The 20,726-nt window shown below is 48.0% G+C and overlaps 1 protein-coding gene across 5 annotated transcripts in view; it reads right to left on the bottom strand.

Moving 5' to 3' along the window:
- Nucleotides 1-20,726, bottom strand: part of CWC22 (CWC22 spliceosome associated protein) — a 354,656-nt gene that overhangs the window by 229,790 nt on the left and 104,140 nt on the right. For all 5 annotated transcript variants that reach the window (XM_085645191.1, XM_085645196.1, XM_085645192.1 and 2 more), the window contains one exon: nt 3,138-3,254. In XM_085645191.1, coding sequence (XP_085501317.1) covers nt 3,138-3,254 — 117 coding nt within the window. The remainder of the gene's footprint in view (nt 1-3,137; nt 3,255-20,726) is intronic.

The raw sequence follows: 20,726 nt of genomic DNA, 5'->3' as shown, positions 1-20,726 counted from the left end.
GTATAATGAAAGCTTTGAGAAAAGAATCTTGCCGGAAGACCAACGTCTGGCTTCTATGGTAGTCATTCAAAAGCCGGGAAAACCTACTAACAGTTGCGGTTCTTATCGACCGATTTCCTTAATTAATGTCGAGGCTAAAGTTCTGGCAAAGCTCCTGGCTTCTGGCATGGTGTCAATAATCCCATCGTTGATCCATGCTGACCAATCAGGCTTTATGCCGGGGCGGAACACGGCACTGAATATTCGCCGCATTCACAATGTCTTGGGGCGTCAACAATATATAGACGAAGATGCAGTGGTGCTCTCCCTGGATGCCTCCATGGCATTCGACTCTTAGAATGGCCTTATCTTTTCAAAGTGCTGGGACGCCTGGGGTTCGGCCCGCGATTCCTGGGTTGGATTAGGCTACTTTACACGGAGTTGCGGAGTCAAGTAAAGGTCAATAACAGCACATCCCGAATATTTACATTAGGCAGAGGCAGCAGAGAAGGCTGCCCACTATCCACCCTGCTTTTCTCCTTGATTCTGGAACCACTGGCATCCTAGGTGAGAGGGGATGCACTACTTAGAGGGCTATGCGGATGACATTCTGTTATAGCTAGCGTCCCCCTCTACTTCAATACACAGACTTTTGAATATTTTTACAAATTTCAGCAAATACGCCGGCTATGCCATCAACTGGACTAAATCAGTGCGTGTGTTCTTTGGGGTCCAGTTCCCAAGCTTCCCCCGGGATGCGAGATTGAAATAACCCTTGATGGATTCTGCTACCTATGGGTATTTATCACCCCAGACCCCCAACTCTTTCACAACAGAAATTTAGCCGTCCCCTTAGACAGACTCCGTAATGATGTTAAACATTGGACATCGCAGCCACTTTTTTGCTAGGCTGAGCTGCCTGGTTAAAGATGCTGGCTTTCCCGGGATATTTGTATATCCTCCAAAACTGCCCCAACAAGATTCCCGACTCTTATTTTAAAAGCATTGAAAGAGAGGTCGGATTGTTACTGTGGAATGGAGGAGCGCCTCGCATAGCATTGCACAAATTGACTAAAGGATGGTACGACGGGGGGATTGCACTTTTGGATATAAGACTATTACTGGGCCTCGCAATTAGTGGTAATAAATCACTGGCTGTACCGTTCTCCGATAGACCCAGCATACATGTTAAGACAGATACCAGATGGGAAGAGAGGGGTGCTTGGGAGCCCTATATACGAAGATCCGGAAAGGGGGGTATCTGGGCTCTATGGCTCGGACAGTGGAAATTTGGCATCAGGCTACTAAACGTCTGGGCTGGACCGGTTTTCTGACTCAGGCCACACCCTTGTGGTCCTCTAAAAAATGAGGGCTCCTGAGTCATCAATTAGGATTTAATAAGAGGGACAAAATTGGACTCTCTACCATAGGCCATCTAGTAAAGAAGGGCAAAATCCTTACATTTAGTGAACTACCGGAGAAATATGAACTGCCTCAAGGGGAGATTTTTCGCTATTTGCAGATCTGCCATGCACTTACGCTAGCACTTCCAGACATAGGAAATTTGCCAGAATTACCCCCCTTGGAAGACCGGCTGCTTTCTGAGTCCATCCCAGATAAAGCCATATCACTAACATATCGTAAATTATGCAAGAACCTGCCAGATCCCTTTCGACCTCTCCGAGACAGGTGGCAAGCCGATATCGGACACATCGAAGACGAAGACTGGCAAACAGCACTGATGTCCCCAAGGGAAGAAGCTATTACTCTTCGTTTCCGACTGATCCAATAACAAAATCCTACATAGAACGTACCTTACGGGGGTTACTTTAGCGAAAATGGGAACTAGACAGGATACGCTATGTTTGCGTGGATGTCACCAAGAGGCATCCTTCTATCACACTATATGGGACAGTCCGCAACTACGGCCCATATGGGACAGGGCAACGACACAAAAGCAGGACGCAATAGGGAAACAGATAACTCTGACACTACCGCTGGGGCTTCTTAACATTTGGGAAGCAACCAATCTCACGGAAGTGGAACAGCAACTAGTCACTCTGGGATACACTTTAGTGAAAAGAGCAATTGCAATGAAATGGGTGGTAGCGGAAAGACCATCGACTAAGGTTTGGGCAGCTGAACTAGATAAGTGTATGATTGTGGAAAAAGAAGTGTATAAATCTAGAGGATGTCCTAAGAAATGGGGTACAAAAATGGAACGGGTGGAATGCGCATAGAGGGGACATATGTATATCCCCAACCGTAGAGATGGAAATGTCAATAAACAATAGACACTTACCTGAAATGATTGGCTGATTCACTGTACACTGTTAGGCTATAGGTACCTGCTGTAAGCAGATTGAAATGTATACATACCAATGTTTGTGATTATTTGAAGATTGAAATCAATAAAGATTTTTTTTTTTTTTTTTAATATATAATTTTGTTACACATGCACTGGAAGTGAATTATACTCATGAAAAAATTATTGGAGTGTAATATTAATAGGAAATCAAAAATTAACAATTATGTGATTTTCACAACTGTTTGAGTTCTTTAAAACGACCATTAGTCACCAAGCATGTGCACAATGAACTGGGGAAAAATACTCCAGTGCAACAATTCATGAATTTACTTTAAAACCAGTGACTTCCACGACTTTTATCAATGAGCAAAGCTGATCCCTCATTGCAAAGAATGATTTACCCATTTGCCCTTAACTGAGCTGTAGGGATCTCTATGACGAGGGTGAAACAAGGCATGCTCACACCCCAACATTGAAGAAATAAGATTTGTCAAGCAAATATGTACATCTGTTTGATAGGATCACTGCCCAGTTTAAGTTTCACCCTCCCACACATTACACTTTCAAGATGACATACAGGAGATTGTTCTTGGCATAAGAAGCTATGAACAAGACAAATACAGAAATGTATCACTTAAAACATGGAAAAGAGCAACAGTTATAACTGAACATCTAGGTCACACAGCACATCCTCAATTTGATCTGGCAGATACATTCAAAATATGGGTCTTTTAAAGATAGGAATTAAGAGAACACAGACCTACATATCAGATAAAGGAAATGTTTGTGATGCTCTTATAATCAGAAAGATGTATAAAGACTAAAGGTTGTTATTTCTAGGCACTATCACCTTGTGGTTCCTCGTCTGTCACTGTATCGCTCATTTCTCAACCTTTCTTCATCACGTCTAGTGCAATCAGAATATTTTCTGTTTCGTGGAGATGAACCCCTCTCATATTCATCAGATCTGTGAAACAAAAGCAAAAAATGTTCAGCTAACTTAAGAAGCCATTTTTAAGCAGGAATATTTATTTAACATAAAAGATTCAACAGGGCTCACATCATGAGTTATCATACAAGTATGATCAAAAAGGAAATATAGACTAGATTTGTATCCATAAAAAACAAACCAATGGTAATTACAGTTACATCATAAGGAGAAACACAAAGGAAGCGTGGCAAGAGTGGCATTTTTGCTACCACAAAGAATAAGACGGGCATCTTTGCTCTCCAGTAACATAGCAAAATACAGCCATATCTGTAGAATAACCGAGTGTAAGAATATATATATATATATATATATATATATATATGATGGACTGTTTCTAATGGAACTCGGAGTGCCGGGTTTTCACGATACCCCCCTTACCTGCCAGAGTGTTTCAACCAATCGTAGAGGGACACACTGGATAAATATGAGGTTGGACACGAACACTGCATTTGGCGGCATTTGATAAAGTCTCTTGACGAAACGCGTCATGCCCGTTGTGTTTTAATAAAGCAGGTGTTCCTGGTACCTGCGTGGGCTCAATTCTTTTCGGCTGAAAGGAATTTGGTGGTGGATATTAGTGTGCAGCCACAGCGCACTTGAGCACCCACCCCACAAGTTGTCCGGCATTACAGTGGCGACTTTTTGGTTTTCCTCATGGACTGGGGCAATGCCGGACCGCCGCAACTATAAAGACTGCACCGACGCCAGGATTGGACAGTGACTTCACGTATAAATTGCACTTACGTAAGTGTTAATTTCAGGGTGCAGCAGTGTCTTTGCGGTGGGGTGAGGGTCCAGGACTGTTGCTTTATCCCACTTAACATCTCAGGGAAGGAAAGGAGGAAGCAGTCCCCGCCCACTTGGGGAGTACCTACGCTGATGGACTGTTTCTAATGGAACTCGGAGTGCCGGGTTTTCACGATACCCCCCTTACCTGCCAGAGTGTTTCAACCAATCGTAGAGGGACACACTGGATAAATATGAGGTTGGACACGAACACTGCATTTGGCGGCATTTGATAAAGTCTCTTGACGAAACGCGTCATGCCCGTTGTGTTTTAATAAAGCAGGTGTTCCTGGTACCCGCGTGGGCTCAATTCTTTTCGGCTGAAAGGAATTTGGTGGTGGATATATATATATATATATAAAGAGAACAATGAGAGAGCTAGGGAGGCAAGGGTGCGTCCGTATCCCCTGTAATATATATGAGTTTAATAAAAATGGACGAACCCAATGATGTTGGTACGATCACTGGCAAGCAGTGCTTGGGAACCCACTAGGTGAGTAAAAGGCCCCTCACACACCAACCTGGTTGGTGTCATGCTTCATCATAGGGGCCCCAACCGGGTGGCCGAGCGCCTCCCGGTTGTGCTGCAACGCCTGACTACAGCGGAGCTGGTGTGGTGTGATAATGTGATGTAGTGAAAAATTAAAAATACCTCTGAGAATCCTTGCCGAGGGAAATTTATTAATGGCGGCTCAGGATATGTTAAAATTAAAAATTATGTGAAGCAACTATGAAAAAGATTCAATTTCTAGTAGTTGGCTATGTGGTTGGTCTACATGTTTCAGCCCTACTCAGGATGTGCGGGGCTTTCTTCAGGACCAGGAAGTGCAGTGAGTGGCAAAATAGGGCCACGTGAATAGTGAAAAATAAAAAGGGTAATTTACCTACACACTCTCTAAGGTGTGTGGAAGCGATATCAGCTCATTGGCAGACACCGCAGCGAAAAACACTATGGCTGAATATTGATCGCTGATCAGGAAGGGGAGGAGTGCGGTCCTCGTAACACAGTTTTTGGTCAGAGAGCAGCACCCGCTAGGCACCTACTGTGGTCTCCCGGCTCCGCAATCCTCTGCTGATGACATATGTGTCTTTATGAAAAAAAAATATTTGTAATATATGTATAGCTAAAATTTAATGGAAGAAGACATGGGCAAATAAGTGTCTAAATACAGTATTAGCATCAGCAGAGGATTGCGGTCGCGTGAGTTATAGTTGCCTGCACTAACTATAACGGGGGAATTTCATTGTTTTTTTATCAGTAAAATGTCCAGCTAACTATAACATGTGTGAAACCTATGGTTTTTTCAGTGAATTTGCAAGGTTTTTTAAATGCTAATTCCTAACTATAACGTGTGTGAAACCTATGGTTTTTTTCAGTGAATATATATATATATATATATATATATATATATATATAGATACACACACATACACACACACACACAAACACACACACCAAGGTTTATTGAAGAATGAGTGGGTATATGAGTGTCTGAATGGATGATTTAGTAGGTGCATGACTCACTGTATAAGTGGATGATTAAACATGTCTTACTGAATGCATGGGTTAGTGACTAAACTGTGTGAATGTCTGTATCAATCTGTCAGTTGGTGTGTAAGCGGCTGCATGGGTTAGTGAGTAGCTACATGAGTGCCTATATGGGTTATTGATCGGTTGTCTGAGTATCTGTATGGGTGCCTGAGTGTCTGTGTGGGTGGTGGGGGGTGTGTGACTCTGTACATAGATGTGTGAATGGGTGGTCCACTGGGTATATGGGTTCGAGAGTGCATCTGAGAAGGGCTGTATGGGTGTGTTGGTGAGTGAATAGATGTCTCAGTGGTACAGGTGCGAGTAACTACATATGTGAAAGGCAGTATATGTCAGTGTTGGAGTATATAAATGACTATATGTGAGAGTGAGTGATTGTGAGTGGCTGTATGGGCGAGTGTGTGCTTGTATCAGTGATTGTATAAGAGAGTAAGTATGTGTATGAATAAGTGAGGTGTGTGTGTATAACTGCATGGGTGAGTAAATGGGAGTGTGATTGATTTTTTGCATGACTGACTAGGTGTGTGAGTAACTATGGATGAGTGGCGGTATGCGAGTGTCTATATAGGTGTACGAGTGCATATGATAGTGCTGTATTGATGAGTGACTGCATGTATGAGTGACTGTATGGGTGAATGAGTAGATGTGGGTGTAGACCTAGGAATCAGTGAGTGGGTATGTATTAACTGGTATTGGTGTGTCTATGGTTTTAAAAATGGTAGTCTGTATTTTAGAGTGGGTGCATCAAAGGTTATATTAGAGTGTGGGGAGGTGCATCGGATTATCACATGGATGATGTCATTTGAGATGTCATCAGTGATGTAATCAGTGATGCCACTGACCATATCATGAGTGATGTAATATGTGACGTCATCAGCAGTGCATTGCAGGGCCGCGAGTTATAGTTAGCTCAACTAACTAGAGCAGCCGAATTTCTATGGTTTTGTATGAGTGATAGTTAGCTCAACTCACTATAACAGCCGAATGTCTCCGCCTTCGGGCCCTTATAAGTATTTAGCCATGGTGCACTTTATCCTGGGTGCTTAAGCATTTACTGTTAACCTCAGACCCATTTAAGCTCACATCTTGCCAATAATCACATTTATTGTTGTCAGTGGTAATGGGCTTGTTAGTTGTCACAACATGGACTATCTACTTAAGGTATTTTGTGTGTCTGGCACAAGCTCCACAGACAAGAGGTGGCAGGATGCAATTTTACCGCTGGTACATGTAGGAGTATTTATCTGTGGCCAGAGCAGTATATGCCAATGCACCATGTTTGCATTATTACTAAATAGCGGTAGGGTGTGGGGTAAATGGTCATGGATGTGCAGCAATGCTCTCTTAGGTACGAAGTAAACAGAAACGTATTATGCGCGTATTTGTATCAAAATGTTTAATAATGATGAGACAAACTGTGAAAATTATTATTTCTGGTTCTTTTTCAAGTGGCTACTACATTTGTGATTTACATTATTTATTGCCCAATTGATAGGTTAATGCCAGGTGACAAAGAACTAGAGTTACGCCCTAATGAATTCAGATGGATTTATTGGTCGAGTCGCAAATATAACAAAATACCAAATAAAGCTATTTTTCTAAAGGGTCTATTTGTATTTTTAAAATAATGTAACAATGTTCAATAGAAACTGGAATTTTTAGAAATATGTTGGTTAACAATAGTAAGAGGATTGTTTTGATCAATGGTCAAGAGAGGGAGCTCGTATTACAACTTTAAATTGTACTAAAAACCTGAAAGCAATCCGTGCCCTATTTGTTTTTTAGGTCTCGCAGGGGGCAGCGCATGCACTGCCTCTACGAGGCATGAAGTAATCTGGATATGTGTAGAATCTCCACCTACTGCAGCCTATTTGTTAGTAATTAATTCCTGAGCTTGTCTGTTTTCTTGTCTTCGTTTTTGACAGGCTAATGCGCTTTGTAGATCAGCCTTTATTTTTTCAGGAACGCCCATGCAGCAACGCCTAACTACAGTAAACATGCAGTAAGTGGCCGGAAGTGTTTCTGTTGGAACTCTTTTGTTTCTTTCGTGGCTATTGCTTTCTGATATGTAGTGTTTTTTTTGGGGGGGATCTACTTACATTTGTTTTAATTATTTTTCTTTATCGGTATTTAAGGAGTTTCTTCGCTCTGTATTTGCAGTGTTTGATGTCTTAGTTGCAAAGCACACTAGGATCCCGATCTATCCGGGTCATTCGACGCTGCCTCACAAGCCCCCTCCATGCAGATTCCAACAAGAGGGCGTGAGGCACAGGATGTAGCACGTGTGGCCCTCCCTTCGAAATTTCACTCTAGTTGCGCATCTGCACCTTGCCCATGTACAGGTTAGATGGCGCCACAAATAAAGACAGTCAAACACGTCACTAAAAGGCAAGTATCGATCTCTCAATGTTCCTAGTTGAACATATACCTGCCTGCGCATGCTGAATTGTTCTTGTGGCAGCTCGCATAGCAAAATTGCTGCATTTATCGCACATTTTTTGACATTTTACCGGGTTGCACGTATTGAAACGGTGCTTATAACGGATTGTTTAAAAGCGTCTTTATATATTATTACAATTTTGAGATTTACATGCTTATTTTCTAGCATTTCCGTATGTTACCGGTTCTAAATTGGCCTTGTTGCAGTACGCGCTGCAAAATTGTTAGTATTTCATTGCAAATTTTTTGGCGCTTTCCCAGGCTGCACGCATTAAAAGTGTGCATTTCAGATGTGTTGGAAGAATGGTAAAAGAGCGCCTGTAGCTAACTTTTTACCATTTATATGTTTACACACACATTTGCTAATATTTCCATTCCTGCACAAATTTTAAGCTTAAAACTTTTCATTAAGAAATCCTTTCCTAGGGCTTAATTTGTAACACATTAAATGCTAGTGTGCCTATTAATGAGCAGATTTAAATAGTATACTTTATTTAGGGGTAGCTTGCTTAATATTTAGCCCTGAAACTGTAGGAATGGGCAGGACTAGTGCTTTAAAATCTTAAACATAGCTATTTATTGCATTAATGACGATTGAATACTCATTTTCTTACTGCTGCGTTTACTGTGATTCATTTGTATCTTTAGTGTTGCCGGGAGTCTTATTAAATTGTTCCTTGTAATGTTAGCAGAGATCCTATTAATAGGTTCGGCATGGTTCACACTTCAGATTTATGCGTATACATAACTGGTGCAGCAGGTGCAGTGACACCAAACCATAGGCTATTAACTATTTATTTTTTATTGGACGCCCATATGCACAAAAACAAAGACTAAATATTTTAAGAAAATTTTAATTTATTTTACGGCTTTTGACGATGTTTCTTGGGTCCATACTCTTTGTAAAATATAGGCAAACATGAACTATTTGTATTTCTTGACGACAACAAAGTAATAGCATTTTGTGTGCGTTTGAAAGTATGCGATTGCGAGGGGGGAGGGAGGGGAGTTGTGTTTTTAGCCCTTACTTCAGCTTTTTTTTTTTTTCGGAGCTTAGCATCCTGCGGTTAGTTGTTTTGCATCTCCCAGATGCTGCCAGGCACCAGATTACAATCTTTACTACACGGCTTAAATCACTTAATTAGCCTGGTCTGGTTTTGTTTCCAACTGGTGAAAACATGTCACACTATAGCAGACTTTCGGTCTGTGTTTTTCGTTTGATCTAAATGGGAATGCATTACAATAGCTGTGCCCAGTTTCAAAATAAACGTACGCAAATTGTTTTGATTAAATCGTTTAAAGCATATTGCCTACAACATATACTTTTTTTGTAAACACAAAACTGCTTATATTTTTCTACACGTTTAAAAGCGTAGCTCCAATTTTTTTTTTTATAAGTAGGTTTTTCGTAAAGAAAAATAAAGTGCCTGGTTTCACATTATTTGGCAGTTTAACGCAATGTTTTCAGCTTCCTAGATTATATTCCTTTTGTTAGTTTTGTGAGAGCACAAAGTATACATAATGTGGCTTAAAAAGAGATTTAATCAGTGATTGGCATTTCCCTCATTATTTAGACCGCAAAAAGACGCAACAAGGGGCGCTAGGTGGCGCTAAACCAAGATGGCCGCACTGTAGTGAGGCTCCTGCCCGACCGGGCATCATCATCATCCTTAATGCAATCCTGACCAGATTATTCCACCTATAACCCTCACCGCTGACTGTATGAAAGCCTGCTGAGTCCAACGGGATCAAAACCGGAGCGCTCGCACCCTGGCGAGCCGAGATAGCTGAGGAGGTACCTGAGAGCGGTGACGGGCCCTCACGAGGGGCAGGCCATGATCGGCGGCGGCCCGCTGGGAGCCCCCGGGGATTGAGGGCCTGCTGCGAGCTACGGAGACCCGCTTGGGGTGCTGCGGTGCTACAGAAGAGGAACTAGGCTACCTGCGGCGCTGACGCCCGACTGCTGCCCGTACGAGGAAAGCTGTGAAGCGGAGGACGCTGTGGATCCTTACCGACCGCAAACTGCCGCATTGGACCGTTGGTGGGGGTCCCCCCTCCCCGGAGGTACTTTCTTGGGACACAGGACACCGCGGACCGCTACCCGGACCACAATCACTCCGAGCGGGCTCACCTGCTACCGGTACTCCTGCGGGCCGGCGGGGGTAGCCCTGGGCCGTTTGCTGCCTGCCGCTGGCTGGTTGGAGCGGCTGAGAGGCGCGCTAGACGCTGGTGCTGCGATCGCGTCCCCTCCGCCATTTTAAATACAGAACTCCTCCGTTGCGGCGCCCGGCCGCTCCCTGACATCGCCCTCCGGGCTGGCTGGGGCTTCGCTGCCTCCACCTCGCTACACGCCTTGCAACCTCCGCCGCTCCCGCGGCCTATGCCGGCCCCCTCCCCCCCCCCCCCAGGACGTGGAAGGTGCTCCCTCCTTCGCTGCCGACTGGCAAAGCGGGGCCCAGGCCTGGACGGGGACCCCTGCGGGGCGTCCACATCGTTGGGACTGCTGTGGCGACTGGCCGCTCGTGGCTGCTGCATGGAAACCCTTTTGGGCTCAGACCCCCCCCGCCCGCCGAGACCCTGGCCTACATTGCTGACGAGGGTGCCCCCCTGCCTGCGGTGTGGAGGGAGCGCGGCTGCCTGCCCCTGGGCCATCTGAACTCTCTGCCTGGTTGGTGCCCTAGCTGTGCTGCGGACTCCCGGCTGGACCAGCGACGACTCACGTAGTCCTATCCCGCTGCCCTCACCCACGTGGCTGTCTTGGAACTGGGCTTGATCGACGGTTGGACTACTGCGGACGGCGGTCTTCCCCTCCCCCCCTTCAGACTCCGGACAACCCTCCCCCCCGGTGGGATAACGGACTAGCGGAGGAGTCGGATCATTGCCGCGCCATCGGCCGCAGAGAGGCGCGCCAGTCCAAACTGCCCTATGAGGCCAAGAGAAACCCACCTCCGTCGGACGGAGCGGAGAAGGGGCCCCCGCTCACCGAGACCCCGGACGAAGACTGGAAGTCCCTCTTGCTAGGTATGAGACAAAGCCTATCCTCCATCGATTCCAAAATCGACACCATACAAGCCCGCCTGGATGGGGTCGTGGCTAAACTGGATCAGCATGATGCCCGCATCCAGGAGACTGAGGAACGCATCTCTTCCCTGGAAGACGGCGCTGCTTCCTCGGGCAAACAGCTGACACAGATGGACAGGCTCCTCAAAGTTATTGCGGACAAGAACGAGGATCTGGAGGCCCGCTCCCGACGCAACAACGTTCGCATTTTGGGCCTGGCGGAGTCCACCAATACGGGGAAGGTTGAAACCTTTGTGGAAAACCTGGTGATCGAGCTCTTTGGTAGGGACTCCTTTTCCCCGCACCTTATCGTGGAGAGGGCACACAGGTCCCTGGCCGCCCGCCCACCACCTGGCTCCTCTCCGAGGCCCGTCATTGCCCGCTTCCTTAACTACAGGGACAGAGATGCCGTGCTACGCCGGGCGCGAGAAATGGGCGCCGTGCGCTACGGTAATGAAACTTTATCCTTCTTCCCTGATTTTACCGCCACTGTCCAAGAGTCGCGACGCAAATTTGCTGCAGTCAAGAAGAAATTGCAAGCGCAGGAGATACCATACGCCATGCTGTATCCGGCGAAATTGAAAATAACGCATAATGGCAAACAACTCTTCTTTCAACAACCTCAGCAGGTGGAAGACTTTCTTAAACGCCACAAGACAGACAATGCTCGAGACAGTGATGGCCAACAACGCGATAGAACACCCTCTCCGATGGCACAGCAGGATTAACTCATTTTGCTGTAGGGACGCTGACACTCTTATGTGCCACTGCTGCCTATATCTGCTCGAGATGCTACACCCACCGGTGAGGTAACCCTCTTCTGTTATGACTGTTTGATCTGGTCACTGCTGATGCCTTTGCCTGGTTACCCGTCTCCGTCCCACATTGAGAGACTGGACTAGCCGTCTGGTCCTCGTGGGTGCAAGTAGGGAGATGGGAGGCTGGTTGGGCGCCCCCTGGACATCATCCCCCCGATGGGCGAACCCCACTGCACCCCCCCCTCATATGGGGTAGGTGTTGCTGCTCTACAGCTTTTTCTAGTTGGGGTAGGTTTGGTTGAGATAGGGTGGGCGGGGTGGGGTCTTTATTCCCGGCCAGTTGGGGTTGCCGGAGTGGGTGGGCATGTGTTCCGTTTGCGATTTTCTGCCACTGACTCCCTTGTTACGAAGGGGTGGGGTTGGGTATTTGAAGATGCCCCTAGGAATGTCTTCTCATATCGTTACCACGTTTGTTATGATTTATCTCATGCTGTGTCTACCGGTCATGTGTTATTAGGCCTGGATCCATGGGGAGCGTAGAGAACATTGAGCCAGTACAGCAGGTTCAGATTGTCTCCTGGAACGTGCGCGGACTGGGCGACCCGAGAAAGCGCCGCCAGGTCTTGGGGTACCTAGATAGGCATAATGTATCTGTTGCCATGATTCAGGAGACGCACTTGCGGCCGGGAGGGAGCCCTCCCTTTGCATCACGGTGGGCTGCATGCAGGGTCTTTTCCTCTTATTCGACCTATGCGAGGGGTGTGACCATATTGGTCTGGCGTGGGGTGGGGTTTATTCCAGCGGGTACTGAGGTGGGGTCCTGTGGTAGATATTGCATGATATGGGGAAAACTACACTCACACACAATACTGTTTGCATGTTATTACGGCCCCAACGTAGACGACCCGACAACGCTTCTGAACATGTGGGGTAAGATACACACGTTAGGTATCTCCCATGTCATTCTAGGGGGAGACTTCAACACCGCAATCAGACCCGCAATGGACAGATCGCACCCGCAGCCATCCCACTACTCGCGCACCCAGCGCCATTTGCTACACTTAACCGATGAACATCAGCTGGTTGATGCTTGGCGCCAACTTCATCCGACACTCCGACAAGGCACACATCACTCTGCTGTTCACTCGACATGGGCCCGTCTCGACTATCTTTTTCTCTCCGCAGGCATTGCCCCGTGGTTGCTCGGGGTGCGTCACCTGGCCCGGACTTTCTCCGATCACTCCCCTGTCTTACTGTCGCTCCGCATTCCACTGGATACCTCCCCATACCTGAGCTGGCGTCTCAACCCCGCGCACCTCACGGACTCTGCCTTTATGGCGGAACTGGAGGACGACATAACAGACTTCTTTGACCGCAATGCTGCCTCAGTCTCCCAGTTCACCACGGTGTGGGAGGCTTTAAAGTTACCGTGCGGGGATGGTGTCTGGCGAGGGGCGGGGGGGTTCTTAAGGTTCTTCGCGGAGATGTGCGCAAACGCGAGTCTGAACTGCTCCACTTGGAACAGGAGGTGGCACGGTCCCCACACGATCGTACACTCGCGGTGAGTCTCAGGGACAAGGTGACTGAATACACTGACGCTGCAGCCAAAGAATGTAAGTTTCTGGGGAAACCATACGTGGCGCGGATACATGGGGAGGGAGACAGACCCGGCAGGGCTTTAGCCGTCGCGGTACGCCCCCCCAGATACCGAAATTACGTATCCACCCTCCTGGATGGCCAGGGTGTCCCACAGAGAGACCTTTCGGCCCAGCTTCAAGTCCTTACAGACCATTATGTAGGTCTATACACCTCTCGCAGAACAACTCCAATAGTCCTGCAGGAATACCTTGAGGACACCGCGATAGCGTGGCTAGGCCCCTCCCAGCAGAAATTCCTACACCACGAACTAGAACTTGATGAGATAAAGGAGGCGATAATGTCTATGAAGTCTGGCAAGGCACCCGGATCGGACGGCTTGCCGATAGAATTCTATAAGGCCTTCCTCCATGTTCTCGCCCCTATACTGAAGAGAGTGTATTATTCCGCCCTAGAAGAGGGCATCCTGCCGGGAACGATGCGCGAAGCCCTCATAACATCCCTGCTGAAACTGGGCAAACCCCCGGAACATTGCGACTCTTATCGACCCCTCTCCCTATTGAACACGGACAGCAAGATCCTAGCGAAGGTGCTCGCTACGCGCCTAAATCTTCTGATGGAGCGCCTGGTCCTCCCCGACCAGGCCGGGTTTGTCCCCAATCGGGCGACATCCCACAATCTGCGCACCCTGCAAGCGGTGATGCAGGATATTGATCCCAGATGTGAAGCTGCGGCGGTTTTCCTAGACGCCACCAAGGCGTTCGACACCCTGGAGTGGGATTATCTCCTGGCCTTGTTGGAGCGGATGGGAGTGCCCTTCAATTTCCTAGACTGGATCCGGCTGTTATACCGACATCCTCGGGCCACTGTTCTGCTGAATGGGTCTCGCTCGGCTCCCTTCACTATCCACAGAGGCACCCGGCAGGGATGCCCCCTCTCCCCCGTCTTATTCGCCATTGCTATAGAGCCGCTGGCGGCCAAACTCCGACAACACCACAAACACCGATCTCTGATTTACCCGGAGCGCCAACTCCTTATCGCGTTATACGCTGACGACATGACCCTGTTCGTCCACAAGCTGCGAGAAAATCTTAACCCATTATTGCGTGAGGTAACTAAGTTCGGAGCCATAGCGGGCATACAAATTAACTGGGCAAAGTCTGCTCTGTTCCCCCTGACAGACAGTACTACGCGGTTCCCGTTGGATTATCCCTTGGTGTGGGAAGCGGACGAGCTCACTTATCTGGGAGTGCGGGTAAACCGGAACAAGGAAGCCATGATCAGGGCTAACTACGGGACTGTCCTGGACAAACTCACTGACCAAATCACACAATGGATCCACCTCCCGCTGTCCATGGCGGGACGTATCTCCCTGATCAAGATGGTTGTGCTTCCCAAATTGTTATACCTCTTTACTAACATCCCCTATAGCCCGGGGGCATTCTTTTTCAAGACCCTGAACTCCCAGATCTCTCGGCTAATCTGGGGTGGGAAACAGGCCCGGATCGGACTGCGGACACTCATGTTGCCCTATCATCAGGGAGGGCTCGATGTCCCGAACTTTCAGAAATATTATGACTGCGCCCAAGGTCACTTCACGGTTTACTGGCTCCATCCCCCCCCCTTTATGGCCCACCTTGCGGTTGAGGATGGGTTCATGAGGCCTGCACAGCCATCGGGGTACCTGTACACGGAGGTTCCACCGGGGGCTCGCGACCCCACCACGGTCGATTGCACAGTGAGAGCCTGGAAGCGTTTGGCGGACTACATGGATGTCAAATTCCTATACCCTCCCCGCATGGTCCTGGCGCATGATCCCAGACTGAGTGTCACTTGCGAAGAACTTGGACGCCGGATGCTTACGCGGCTGGCGATACATACGTGGGGAGATCTATACCATCAGGGGAGCTTTCGAACGGCGACACACTTTTTTGGGGACGCTACCCCATCTACAATGGATACATTTCTCTACGTTCGCCTTCGGCAAAATATCAGGGCTGTTACGCCACACTTCCCGGATGAGCCGGAGACTGTGGCACCGTTGCACGCTCTGCTCCAGACGCCCGCCCCGGCGCACGTAGTCTCGCTGTTATATACACATGTGCGGGAAGCTCCCACCCCCCCCTCGCTCAGGGCGCGGAGAGACTGGGACAACGACCTGGGGGATCCCATGTCGGATGACCAATGGGAGGAAAGTTGCTCCCACCTTACTGCAGTGACTGGTAATGCACGACTCCGCTTGGTGCATTATAAATTTTTGCATCGCCTTTATTTCACCCCAGCCAAATTGTACCGCTTTGGCCTCCGGGATGGCGACCGCTGTCAGCGGTGCCGGGAGCCGGGTGCAGATTTTATGCACCTGGCTTGGTCCTGCCGTGCAGTGGCTATGTATTGGACTGAGGTGTTTGCTGCCCTCTCCGTTATGGTCGGGTTGGACATAACGTCCTGCCCTGCTATTGCTCTCCTGGGTCGCTCCTGTCCCGCGCTAAAGACACACCGTAGGTTCCTCGCGCTGGGGCTTTTGCTGGCTAAGCGCCTTGTGGCGTGCAGATGGAGGCGAGGGCGAGCGCCCAAATTCAAGACTTGGCTGGCGACAATGTCGACCTGGCAGGAACAACTTCACAATTACGCGGACCTGTTGCCACGCAAGTCCCGTCCCAAAGACTTATGGGGGCCCCTCAGGGCCTATCTCCTACGGCCTCAGGACGCGACCAAGCCGGGAGGGAACCCGCGCGGAACGTCGGGGGGGGGGATTGCCCGCCCGTTGCGAACTGACTTGCGCCTAGCCCCAGATAACGCCCCCCCCCTGCTGCTGCATCACCTCACCCTGCTTGCCCCCGCCCCTCCTGGTGCGCGACTCAAGCGGCGCTTCTTGAAGCACTCGGATCAGCTACGGGCTCTCCAGGGTACTCACATATCGCATGCCGGGGCCCGGGTGGGATGAGAAGGAACTCTGCGGATCCCCTGGCTCCGAGGTCCTGGGACCCTGGTTCCCTACTGAGGTAGATGGCATAGCATCCTAGATGGTAACACCACTTTCTAAGTTTCCTGATCGGTCTATACCGACCCCCCCTCCCAGAGCAACGGTTCTGCGAGCCGGGGCTGCGCTGCGCCACGTCATGCTCCTACTTTCGTCTGTGGTGCACTGCTAGGTGCCGCAGCCCCGCGCTGTACGATAAAGTACTCCACATACTGTGTATGGTGGACACACCCTGGGAGGAGGCTAATGTTGTGTTTTATTTTTGAGTTTGTTAATACAGATAACCGAAACCTTGACTACAGCCTGTTTGACCTCTTATGGCATCACGACTATACATTCGCTTTTCACATTCGTAGCCTTTTGCACCTATCCTACTGCCGGCCCTTAAGGGTTGTAGGTGTATAAGCTGTGTTAACTGGCCGGTATTTACTCTGTGTTGTATATCACTATCGATACCGAGTTGTCGCTACCGGCCTGCATTAATGCAGGATGTAGGTACAAAGCTGTGTAAAATTTGACTTTGAAAATAAAGGTTTTCAAAAAAAAAAAAAAAAAAAAAGACGCAACAAGACGCACATGCACAACTAACTTCTCCTCCCACCGATTCATATCGGGACGAACCCGGAGTCATTAAATATGGATTGCGACTGTCTTTAACCAACAGCGCTACTAGAAAAGAGGCTAAATCAATAATTGGCATTTCCCTAATTATTTAAGCCGCAACAATACGCAAATGCACAACTAACTTCTCCTATCACCGATTCATATTGAGACGAACCCTCAGTCATTAAATATGACCCGCCAAACCACACCCAGAACTCTAAACTCAGGCGCTACGGACCCAACTCATGGTCCATAAATTACCCAGAAAATATGACCAATAATGCAAAAAAGAACCTAAAGCACAGAACCTTAAACCAGCACCCAGAAACACTTACAGTAGACAACTACCACACCGCGACTAATGGCAAGACGGAAACTAACTTCATCCTTTACACAAATCGCCAAACTAAGTGGAAGAACGCCTTCCTCCTTTACTTTCAAGTCGCCAAGTCAGTAAACATTCCCTATGGTGAAAAAATCTCCACTACCGTCTCCCCTAACTTTAAAGGGGAACTCACAATCTCCATCTTCAGAACAGGAAACATTCTCATACAGGCGGCAGACCCGCACCTCACCATTTTTGATCAACACTTCCCAACATTACTCTCCTCTCCAACTCTTCAGGATCCTCAAACCCAATCTCCTCTATCCCCCCTCACCCTGACAGCAAACCCTGAACCAATCCAATCTCCCACCCCAGACGACTCCCATCACAACTCATGGACATTCGCCATCACTAATTATAACCTCAATACCCCTATCATCACACTCCACCTTCAAACACCCATTACAATAGCTCCAACCGATACCACCAGGTCCAGCAAAAACACAATTAAGAAACACCACAAGGTGGATCCTAAGCTAAACAGATCAGACTCAATTGACAATCTTTCCGTTACTGAACTCACTACAGATACCCCCGCCCCCCGACTTCAGGAGTCCCGACTCTACCCTCGCAAACTATCCACAACTCCATTACTGCCCCTACTCCACCTACCCAAATTATCTCCATATCCAACGCCCACGGATAAGCCCTTGGGCACTGCCCCCCCTCAAACCACGGCACACTCGCACTCCCCCGACGACCGCCACATGCCCAAACAGCCCACACTCCCAATCCCACTGCCAATCCCCTGGGCACGGACCTCCTCCTAACCATTGCTCAGTCCTCGCCCTTGGACCCAAGACCCACTACACCTCCGCCTAACCCCTTGACCAGAAGCAACAACGACCCGACTCCTCATGCCATATCTATCCCCACTCCTAATCCCAATGATGCCTCTCAATCCCACAACCTACTACTCTCTCCTTCTACTGACTCTAGTCATACACTGCTACAGATGAAGGCATTATGCCCTTTCAACGTTCTTACCCAGTTACTGACCTGAATGGAGCAGAAAATAGACTCCCTAGCGGCAGATATCCTGCACCTACAACAAGACATCCCCAACCGAATTAAGCCACCTTGCTCACACAATCCGGGCAGCTTCACACCTTCCCCCCCCCCCCCCCCAAACAACCTCGTCCATGATCCCGCCTGGTACACCATGGCCCACCAACCCTATGAGGAATCAGGCTCATCGACCTAGCCGAACTCTCTGCCCTATCTCAGAACGAGATCAACGAATCGTACCTCGCAATAAGCCAGAACACGGCCCTTTTTGCAAACCCCTTTATAGTGAGCACAAATGGAATCCCTAGACCTGCCAGCTCGATAAGACCCCCCTGTGCTATACACGTCTATACATACAGAACACACCAACACGGAGGCTCCTCGTCCTCTATCGTGCATGCTCCTCAACTGCAGATCAGCAGTACAACACGCCACAGATATTGCGGAAGTTATACTTGCGGAAGAATTAGACATCGCATTCCTCACAGAATCCTGGCTCAATGACCATTCTATCCCCATCCTAGACCTTCTCACCCCTCCAGGCTACAACATCATCAGACACGACAGACCAATCAAAACAGGTGGCGGTCTAGCTATCATTCACAAAGAAGGAATACAGCTTACCATTTTAAAATCCACCAAATACCAGACTCTCGAGTACCTAGGTGTTGAACTTACAATCAAAGGCACCACTCCCATCAAATTTCACACCATCTACCATCCTCCAGGTGATCGTGCCATCTTCACTGAAGAACTAACCGACCTAATAACTCACTTCTCCCTAACAGACACAGAAAACATTTTCCTGGGGGGCTTCAATATTCACTGGAACAACCCAGAAGACACCACTAAACAGAACCTCTCTAACCAGCTTGAAATAACCAACCTCAAACAACTTTGCAATGGGCCAACAAACATCAAAGGAGCAACATTGGATACGATCATCACCAAAAAGGAGCTAATCCCGTTGAGATCGATTTCTCCCATTGACTGGTCCAACCACCACCTCATACTATTTAATATTGACTCACATGTCAGAAACCAACCAATACGATCTGACAAACCAAAGCACTGGACCAGGAATATCAAAGGAGTCCCTATAACCGAACTGGAATCCAGGATTCATACCCACCTACAACCCCAACATTCCAATATGACGGCTGATGACCTAGCAGCCCATTTTAATTCCGCAATGACAGAGGTGTTAGATCAAGTAGCTCCACTCAAACTCAAAAATTTGAGATCTACCAAATCTAAATCCTGGTTCAATGTAGATTTTAATAATGAAAGATGACAACTCAGACAATCGGAAAGGACTTGGAGACTAAACCCTTCGACTCTCCACCTAGCGCAACTTAGGTCAACCCGACAGGCATATAAAAAAACACATCTTTAGAGAAAAGGCCACGTTCTTCCACACCCAACTAGACCAGGCAAAGAATAGACCTAGAGAACTCTTCAACATTATAAAAAGTCATACAAACGTCACACCCCCACAAAAAATAATAGCCACCAAGGATCGATGCGAAGAAATCGCCAGCTTATTCACAGATAAAGTCACATAAATTGAGCAATCCTTCATCCAAACCCCAAAGCCTCCCTCCCCCGCAAGCTGTCCCCTTTTGACCACCCCTGACCAAACAGATCAAAATCATACCACGGACAACCGCTTCCAGCTGAAGAATGGCGCCAATTGGTCGAACTTCGAACTCATGTCAGAAATCGAAGTCTTCAATATAATTGCCAGCTTAAAGCCTACTTCCCACACTTTGGAACCCCTCCTATCCACAATAGTAACAAATCTCAACCACATCATTGCCCCTTTCTGGACTAAAATCATCAACGCCTCTCTCCCTTCAGGTTGCGTCCCAGACTCCCTACAACTAGGACAAATCATCCCTATACTCAACTAACCAGGGGCCGTCCCAAACGAGCTCAACAACCTCAGACCTATCTCCAACCTTCCGTTCCTAGCTAAATCATTAGAGAAATAAGTTCTCCAACAACTCACCAAACATATTGACGGCTTCAACCTGTTGGACATCATTCAGTCGGCTTATAGGAAAGGCTGTTGCACTGAAACAGCGATGCTCAATATTTCAGACGATATCCACAGAGCCTTAGATGAAGGCGAGGCCTGTCTCCTCATCCTTATTGACTTATCAGCGGCTTTCGACACAATAAACCACCCAGCTTTACCTGTGACTCTAAAGAGGCTTTCTGGCATTAATGGCACTGTACTAGAATAGTTCACGTCCTTCCTCCAGCACTGCTCGCAACAAAT

Source organism: Triturus cristatus, chromosome 3_1 (genome assembly GCF_964204655.1).
Source record: "Triturus cristatus chromosome 3_1, aTriCri1.1, whole genome shotgun sequence".
Classification (NCBI taxonomy): domain Eukaryota; kingdom Metazoa; phylum Chordata; class Amphibia; order Caudata; family Salamandridae; genus Triturus; species Triturus cristatus.
The sequence above is the reverse complement of the archived record's forward strand: the minus strand, read 5'-3'. Positions and strand labels throughout refer to the sequence as shown.